This window comes from Marmota flaviventris, chromosome 5, assembly GCF_047511675.1.
Source record: "Marmota flaviventris isolate mMarFla1 chromosome 5, mMarFla1.hap1, whole genome shotgun sequence".
In the NCBI taxonomy this organism is placed as follows: domain Eukaryota; kingdom Metazoa; phylum Chordata; class Mammalia; order Rodentia; family Sciuridae; genus Marmota; species Marmota flaviventris.
Genome location: NC_092502.1, coordinates 40,763,078 through 40,772,395, shown reverse-complemented (window position 1 = coordinate 40,772,395; position 9,318 = coordinate 40,763,078). Strand labels below are relative to the sequence as shown.

At 48.6% G+C, this 9,318-nt stretch overlaps 1 protein-coding gene across 2 annotated transcripts; it reads left to right on the top strand.

Annotated features, from left to right (window-relative positions):
- Window positions 1–366: 366 nt before the first annotated feature.
- Window positions 367–6,299, top strand: Tifab (TIFA inhibitor). Of its 2 annotated transcripts, XM_027941146.3 has the most exons (3): window positions 367–409; window positions 3,208–3,368; window positions 5,222–6,299. In XM_027941146.3, the coding sequence occupies exon 3, from the start codon at window positions 5,232–5,234 to the stop codon at window positions 5,871–5,873; it is 642 nt and encodes a 213-aa protein (XP_027796947.2). In that variant the 5' UTR covers window positions 367–409; window positions 3,208–3,368; window positions 5,222–5,231; the 3' UTR covers window positions 5,874–6,299. The 2 variants fall into 2 exon arrangements, with proteins under 2 accessions (XP_027796947.2, XP_027796948.2); XM_027941147.3 differs by lacking the exons at window positions 367–409; window positions 3,208–3,368 and adding an exon at window positions 4,695–4,760.
- Window positions 6,300–9,318: the final 3,019 nt, after the last annotated feature.

Here is a 9,318-nt window from a genome sequence, read left to right as displayed (position 1 = left end):
GTCTATCTGAATGCAAATGTCACCACTACACTTTGATCATTTCTGAAAAGTCTCTCATGCTGCTTTCTAGTTATGGCTGAATTGAGTCCATCTCAAATTCATTTACTGAGAACAGCTCAGTTTCTCAGAAGGTGACCTTATTTGGGGATGGTGTTTTTGCAGAGGTAGTCAACAAGGTCATTAAGGTGGTCCCTAATTCAATGCGACTTGCATGCAGAGAGAACACCGTGTGAGCATGAAGGCAAAGGTGAAGATCAAGCACCTACAAGCCATGGAATGCCAAAGACGGCCAGCAAACCACTAGAAGCTATGTGAGAGGTGTGGAACTGACTCTCTTCCATACAGCCTGCTGGAGGAACCAGCTCTGTCAAAACCTTGGTCTTGGACTTCTGGTCTCCAGAAATGTGAGGTAATATTTTTGTTATTTAAGTCACACATAGTATGGTCCCTTGTTAGGGCAGCCCTAGAAAACTGATAGACCAGTCAAAACCTCTTTCAGAGATATAATACTCTGATTTCTGTCACTTATGGGTTAGTTTTGTCTGTCTTATACTTTATATTTATAGAATCATATATGCCTTTTGTTCCTGTTTCTTTTGTTCCATGTGTTTTGAGATATTTATTTATTTATTTATTTTTGTATCTCTAGCTCATCCTCTTCTGTATTGCTCTGTAATGCTTCATTTTGTGCATTTTATACAATTTCCTTGCCAGTTTTTCTCTTAATGGACATTTGGGTTGTTGACAGTTTTTCATTAGTGAAACAAAGCTTCTATGACCACTTGTTCAGATCATTTTGTGAGCCTATCACTGAGGCTATTTCTGTTGCCTGTTTTTTCTCTTACGGTTTCTCTCTCTCTCTCTCTCTCTCTCTCTCTCTCATATTTCAGAATGCCTGGTAATTTTTAAATTAATCATGGAGCATCATTAATGAAAAATTGTGGCAGCCCTGTAAGATATTAACTTTGTCTAGTAGGGATTTAACTTCCTTCCAACAGGCAGTTAGAGGAGGGAGATGGAGATCATTTGGGGTTGGGCCTCAGTCGTCTTTAGGTTGGGTCTTCTTTGGTTTTCCCTTAGTTCTAGGTGAATCCTATGGGTCTCAATTGAAAGCCTGGGTGTTTAACAGGGCCCTTCTTCCTTGGTCCTGAACTCCAATTTTGGTCCACTCAGTGCTATGAGACTCCCTAAGCCTCTGCTTGGCTTCATAGTCTTTTAGCACTTGCTTTTACGTGGGGGTCTCAGTTTCTCATCCCACCCACTTTGAAATCAGCACATGACTTGACAATAAAGAAGAAGAGCTCCATTTTCTGTGGTTCTCTGGGCTCTTGACCTTCTGCATCCTGAGCTCCAGTGTTTGTCTCCCCTGACCTGCGAGACTCTCAAGAGTTCTCAAATGCCACTTTCTGTTCAGTTTTTAGCCCCAGTCATTTTTAAACTGGCAAATGCCTCACAGAGAAGAAGGCTAGTATGTGAGGCTTAAGTGAACAGGTCTCTCCTCTCCTGGGTTCTAGCCATCTGTTGCTCTCCAGTGCCTTCAGATTTGTAAAAACTCAGCATGTATAGTTGTTCTTGGTGGGAAGGTACCTATAACCACCTCTTTTGGAGGGAGCTTCATCATTCAAGTTGGCTCTCATTCATTGAGACTGCTCTGAGCCAGGCACCATACCTAAGGCACTTTAATGCTTTTTCTCTTTTCTTTTCTGAATACTCACAACAGTCTTCTGAAATAGATATTCTGACCACTCCCATTCCATAGGTAGAAAACACAAGGCTCTGAGAGATGAAAAGATTTAACCATAATTCTATGTCTTTAATGAAGACATAGAAGGTGAATCAAACATAACTGAGGCCAAAGCCCAGACCCTTAACTGCTAAGCACCCAGCCTCTTGAGTCTGATCTTGAGGTCAGGACTAGTCCCAGGCCTCCCACCTCCAGAAAGCCCTCCCATCATCATCCTTCCGTAGCAACCACTATTTGTGCCTGAGTCTCCCTGAGCCCCCAGTGGCGGTGCTGACATTCCAAGCATATGTGCAAGCCTCCCTGGCACATCTGGCAGAGCCCTGGGCTTGCTGGAACACAGGGAGATAGTGGGGAGGAGGGAACTCGGGCAGGAGCCTGCACTTAATGCTTTGAGCACTCCAAATGTAGATTCAGTTCCCATCTCTGGGGGAGCTGATTGCCTAGGAAGCCTGAGTGGTGGTATCACATTGGCTGGAGCAGGTAAGGATGGATGATTATGGCTCGAGTTCTCTGTTTTCCCGTTAGTTACTAAGCAACGAACCAGAGTGAAGGCAGGACCTAAGTGCTTAGAATACAGGAAGCAGGCAGAAGCGTCTGTCAGAGGCCACATGGGTTATTCATGAGGAGTGAGTAAGCAGAGGCTGGGGGCAGTGAGGTGGACCAAGCACCTGCTGGCTGATTGGGGTGGCCCACCTTGCACCCTTCAGCTATAAACACTAAGAGGTCCCAAGATAGCCAGGGTCTGATGAGAAAAAGAAAGGACATTGCCACTGACACATTTTGGGGCTTGTGCTTGGCACATATCTTCCTGGAGCCTTGATTCCCCCTGCATCAAATGGGCACATGTCTTTGGTCACCTTGGCAGGGTGGTGGGTAACGAGGGTGACATGAACACATTGGTGGACTGTGAAGAGCCATGCCACATGAGAGGTCACCACTACCATGACATTCATTCAGAGCCCAAAGTTGTGGGTGGGTCCACCTTGACATTTTCTAGACTGCTTGCAGATCAATAGAGCCAGGAGGAGTGGGCATTGGAGATATCTTTCTTGATGCTCTGCAGGACAGGCCACCTTCTGTAAGTGGCCTTTCTCTCTCTGCTGCACCTCACCTTTTCCTGAGACCCTTTGGAGACTGCCACATTGCCCATAACTTCCTTGGCCAAACTCTGTCCAGCCAGAATGAGCTCCTCATGCTGTGGGAGCTCCCTGCCAGTGGCCATCTGTCCACCCACAAAGATCTCATTTCCAACACATCTGAGCTGCTTTCACCCCACTCAACAGCCAGGGGGAAGGAAGCTTGTGGACACTGGGGTTGTGGTGGTAGGAATGTTGCAACCCAGGAGGGAACCCCACCTTTCAGCAGGCCCCTCCTAGAAGGGGTCCCAGACTGGGATTTTCCAACTCCAGGCAGTGGGTTACACTTCTGCAAATGAAAATTACACTTTCATTATCTTTCCTAAGGAGAATAAGGAAGAAAGCAACAAAACCGAAGCATCTTCTGACACATCATGATACTGAACCACAGCCATAAGAAGCGTCCCTGGTCTTGCCCCACCCCAGACCCACTCCTTCGAGAGAGCTCACAGAAGCAGGGCTAATGCAGATGAGGCCCTGGCCATAAGGTAAGTAGAGGTCAGAGGGACTAGAACCCTCAGGGAGGCTGGGAGAAGCTATCCTCACCAGACACACACTCCAGAGTGTCTTTCTAGACAGGAGGGCTGGGTTTTCCACTTCTACAGACCAGCCAGGATCCAGGAGACCTTTGACTGTCCCTTCAGGCCTCGGCTCTGATGGGTGACTTTTGTCAGCTCTGGATCACTCAACATAGCAGAGTAAGGTCACACAAAGTGGCAATGAATCCTTTCTGAGAGATTTTTTCGGGGTCTTCACACCTTGGGATTGGTTTCTAGAAGTGAAGTCTGAGTTTCTAGTTAAATCTGAAGGTATGGCTGCCCGTTCCAGCTGTCCTGGAGAAATGTGGGCAGAAATACTGTACACCAGCTAAACGGGGTGTCCCAAGAGGCCTAGGCCTTGCTGTTAGACTGGAAGGTCAACATTAACTTAATACATCCAAAAGGCAGGAGGTGCAGATGGTTGGGCACAAGGAGAGACCAGGATTCTGTACCACCCAGCACAGCCTTGTTCTACAGCCCTTGAGGATTAGTCTACTATTTGTGGTATCTTGAGACCTGATTTCACTAGCGTGGGCTTCTTATTTAGTCCAGATGTGCCTTAGACACTTGCTCTTGCCAGGTGCTGTCTATACTGGGTAATGGGACACAATCTACCTGCCCTTGGGAGACCTCAGGGAGATAGGAGAGGAGTTCAAGGAAGACAGGATAAGGGCTTACAGAATTCAGTCATGAAATACAAAATGTAGCTGGGGGGCAGGGTTGGCCTGGTGCCCCAGAAGGGATTCTCCCTCCTGTGGTTGCCAGATGACAAGAGGGATCACCTTCCCCAGGCCAAAAAAAAAAAAAAAAAACCTCATAGAAGAGGAAGCCTTTGAACCTGGCCTTGAACAATAAGGAGCATTTGGGATGGAATACGGGTATGTGAAGTGCCAGAGAGTTTGTGTTCCTCAAATCCATGCAGGAACAAAGCTGATCATTGGAGGTGGCTTTATGGTATGTGCCAATGAGTTTCTACAGGAAAAATTCCTGGAGATGGAGTGTGGGACAAAGGATGTGTGCATTTCTCACTGTAGTAGACATTGCGGTTGCCTCCACTGAGCACCTCTGGGTTCTTTAGCGAGAGATCTCTTAGCACTCTCCACCTTTTGCATCAGCATCTGCTTTCTGCTCAGAGGTGAGGATGGGATGCTCATCCCTTTCACAAGGGAGAAGTGACAAGCATGGTGCCCAGCCTACAGGAAGTGCTTAGAAGATGCTTGCTGTCCTTATTCTCCCTTTCTGATACCCAGGACCAAGTAGGCTGCCCTCACCTGTGTCCTGACACACCTCCAGAGCTAGAGCACTATCTCCTCCTCCAGCTGGATGCTCCTAAGGAGAAGGGTAATTTGCATCTGCTGATCCACAAAAACTGATTCGGTGCCAGGCTTAAAGGAGGGCTCAGGGAGAGTTTGTTGTGTGATTGCTAGATAGTAAGATGGTGTGGACTGTCTATCCCCCTCTTCCCATGAAGTGGGACCAAATTATCTCCAAATGCTAGTCCACCAAAACCCCACCCTGACAGGTGGTATGCCCCATTTGCTGCATGGAAAGATGGACATATTCATAATACAGAAAACAAGACTCAGAGAGGATAGGTGGCATGTCCTACTGTCTAAACACAGGAGAGATGAAGCTAGCACTAAACTCAGTTCTGCAACCTTGACTCCATCTTGGGTTGGGCAGAATCCATGGACATGTGTTTTTGATTAGCTAAATGTGGCTGGGGACAGGGGGTCCCTGAGGTGAACAGGCTGTGTGACCTCAGGGAGCCACAGAGGTGAGTCTCTTTTCCATCCTCTCAGGAGCTCATCCATGGAAAGTTCTCTCACAGTCCTGCGGGTAAGCCTGTACCACCCCACGCTGGGCACTGCCGCCTTCATCAATGTCCCACTGGAGTTGCAGCATGACACCAGCCCACTGCTGATTGGCCGGGGACATGACACCCACCTCCAACTGCAGGTGCCCCACCTTTCCCGCCGACACCTGTCCCTGGAGCCCTACCTGGAGCCCGGCAGCACTCTGCTGGCCTTCTGCCTCAAGAACCTGAGTCGCAAGAGCTGTGTGTGGGTCAACGGGTTGCTGCTGAGGTTCCTGGAGCAGGTCCCCCTGAGTGTCACCAACAGGATCTCCTTTTCCAATATCCAGATGACTATCCACATAGAGAGAGGCACTTCCCTTGAGGCCTTTGTTTGCTGCTTCCATATGAGCCCCTCACCCCTGATTTACAGACCCAAGGCCGAGGAGACAGATGAATGGGAAAGCATCCCCCAGGGGCAGCCCCTCCTGGGTTCAGAGGAGCGAACTCCAGTTCACCTGGGGTTCTCTACATCCCCTCCCAGACTTGGAACAGCCCACTGCAGTCAAGCCCTGGAGGAGGAACAGAAATATAGCTCTAGAGGGAGCTGCCAGACACTGCTCTCTGCTAGCCCTGCTGCTGAGAGCAAGCCTTGCTGAAACAGGGCTTGAAATATTTGAGCTACATCATGCAAAGTTGACATGGAAGGTTGACATTCGAGGCATGCTGACTGCCTCACTTATAATGAACCAATTCTGCAAACACTGAGCAGCCAGGGGGTGGAGAAGCGCCCTCAGTGGCCAGAAGTAATGGGAACTTCATATACTTTTAGAGGCCCTGAGGGGTTCTGGGGAGACTCTCTCAGCATTTCCCCACATTCCCCGCCTTGTCTGACTAGGAGTTACTTTATGTTGCTCATTTCGCACACTGCATAAGAGGAGGAGTTTGAGGTTGCAGCAAGAATGCACGGACACATGTAGCAATTACGTTTGTGGTAGCTTGGGGTTACCTTCAGCTTTCAAATACCCACAGGCACTCAGGGCTTAGGGAAGCCTGGGTTTAATAAACTGCAAGTATTTCATTAAGCTGGCATACCCAATAGGATTCTCTGATCCCCATATGGGCCACGTGATCGCCACGTTGTCATGCGGAGGTGGGGGTGGGAAACCTAGAAGAGGTGTAAGAGGAAATTGGAAAGGTAGAGGCTCACATTTCTGGAAAGATGCAGGCAGAGCTCAGTACTTCCAGGATGGGAGCCAGGAGCTGGGACTGCCTGGAAATCCATTGTCACCACTGTTACCACGGCCTTCCTCATCCTCACACTCTCCCATTCTCTGTTACTTCTGGATCAAAGCTTTGGCCAAACCAAGAGCAAAAAAAGGTCTTCAGAAAAAGGTGTTTTCCCAGAGCAAATGGGCTCTTTCAGGACTAATTCTGCAAGTGGGGATGTTGTGTTAGAATTCAGTTCAGAAGTTATTATACTCAGATGTATCATTTATCAGTGGGCAGAGGCAGTCTTTCCAAAAAAGGGATTGATAAGGATCTGGGCAGGCCAAGGATGGGAGAATGCCTCCGTGAACTGGGGGTGCAGCATGCTGGCAGCCACTTGCCACGCTATCCTGGGAGTGTGGACTAGAATCAGTGTCCATCCATGTAATAGAGGGTGGGACCTACAAACTCAGATGGTCACCATGGTCCAGGGTATCCAAGATGCTGTACCCACTGTGACGTGTGTCTGTGGGGCTCTATAACCACCTCTGACTTTTGCCATTTCCCATCAAAGAAAGACCCTTTTGCACCCATGGCAGGCCATAGGAGGTTCAACTCTGCTCCCAGACCCTCAGCCTCTTCCCTCTGGGGAAGTTAGCACTGGTCAAGACCCAGCCATGCCTTTGCTTGGGAAGCTTTCCCTCCACTTGGAAATTAGAGCCACAAGGCAGAGGAGAGCACGGTCTGCAGGGAGGGGACTGATCCATGCTGTGAACAACCCCTTGGGACTGTTCTTCTCTCGTTTATTCAACTTTCATCAAGCACTCTCCCCCTTTTGCCAGATGTGTACAAAGCCCCAGGAACTAGCATTGAACAAGGCTGACAGTCTCCGCTTCCACAGGCTCAGGAAGACTATAGGTTACTTACATGGGTTCAGGAGCTAGTGACTTCGTTATTTGATCACCACTGTTGATTGGTGCTCTAGTATTTTCTCTCTCCTCCAGCTGGACATATTATTAAGTGACTTCATCTATTATGGACTCACTACTCTGCTGGGTGCGGTGTATATTGCTTTATCCAACCTCACAGCATTCCAGATAGGTGATGAATTGTATTAACCACATTTTACAAGTGAGGAGACTGAGGCTTGTAAAGGTTAATTATCTTGCCCAACCCTACACCATTTACAAAATGCATGATCTTGGGAAAGTGACTTAGACTGTTTTTGCCTATATTTTTCCCTCTTGAAAATAACATGCAAAGTGCTCTGTGCCATGCCTGGTACACAGTAGGCATTCATAAGGGTCAGCCACTGTCATGGGACCTGAGAGAAGGAACTCAATAGGTATAAAGTTGAGGGCTCACTGCAAACCTGCAGCTTAGGAAGATGTGAACCCTGGCAGGGTGGCTCCCAGAACCCAAAGGTTTATTGCTTTCTGTGATTCCCTGATGGAGGATTTGGTTTTAGCTCTGGACCTTTGAGTAGTCAGGAGGGAATTTTGACCTGTTTTTGCACCAAAAGGCCCAATAGGGGTTTACAGAACAAGAAACACCTTGTTGGGGCTGGCAAGAAATGGCCACGCATAGTTTGATCTGATGGAGCCCATTGTTTGGAACTGCTGATTCTAAAGGCAGCAACGATCCCTCGCAGACTGAAATGCAGCCCAAATGATGCATTACGGAGCACCTCCCACCTAGGGAAACAGAGGTCACAACTAGAGATTAGACATGAGCATCAAAGACAGAAGACAGCAAGCTGGTGGGAGCACTGTGGGTCCCCAGGTGCAGCTTCCTGACCCCTTGGAGAACTTTGAGACAAGCTGCTGCCACCGAGAGCCCCTCTCCAGGGCCTCAGTGGGGGTTCTCTTCCCTCTAGAAAGGAGCAAACCTACCCTCCTGCAGTTCTCCAAGATAGGGCAGCCCACCTCCTCCATGGCAGACTCTGTGACTTGGGTCTTTGGAATGAAGAGTCTATGAGCCCCTTGGGGACCCAGGATGCACTGAACAACAGGCTGAAGAATCGCAGGCCAGACACAGGATGGGCGGGAGCCAGGAAACATCTGGTTTGCTGTTTCAGACTCTACCAACTCACGAAATCTCCCCAGGAAACTCACACTTTGCTTTTTACTAAGTTTTCAGGACAGCAAAATTCTGCTCATCCTAGGCTCCACTTTTCTTGAATACATCCATGACACCCAACCCCACTCTCCTCACAGCTGGAATTTCCAGACCAGCTTCAGGCCCTTGGGCTATACACTTGACACCATTTCCCTTGCGGCACAGGCAGCCTGAGCAGGGGATGAGTCCCTCCCAACCATCCCCTCTGTTTTCTCCCACATACAGGGTGGCTTGGTAGCCCAGGAGTATGCAGCTCATCAGCCCCCTACTCAGGGGCACACACACCCATGTGAACACCATGGTGTGTCTGAGCTGGAGCTCTGTGGTCAGACTACTCCTGGGTTAGAATTCATGCCGCCCACTTACTAGTTCTGTGATCTTTGACAAGTGCCCGAATCTCCCTGAGATGGAGTTTATTCTAGAAAATGAGGACAATAGCAGTACCTCCCCTCTTAGGGCCATCACAGAGGTCAAATGAAGTTCCACATGTAAAGCATCTAGTGCAGTCTGCGGCACACAGTAGGTGCTCAAGAGAGTCAGATATCATTGGCTAGTCCAGTGGGACGAACTGAACGCAAGTAGACACAGGGACTAGTTCACAGGTGCACACACAAGAGCATACATCTGCTAAAAAGAGCTACATCAATGACAGTCATATAGACCCCAGAGCATTACAATTCTCTCTGAGGCAATATTGGGAAATTTAGAAGTCATCCTGCATGTAATTTAAGGCACCTTAACCTTCACACTCCTCTGCTTTTCCAAGAATGGGAATCT

Bases quoted from the DNA above. Each gene is read 5' to 3' on its own strand.
- Tifab (XM_027941146.3), top strand. From the start codon at position 5,232: ATGGAAAGTTCTCTCACAGTCCTGCGGGTAAGCCTGTACCACCCCACG.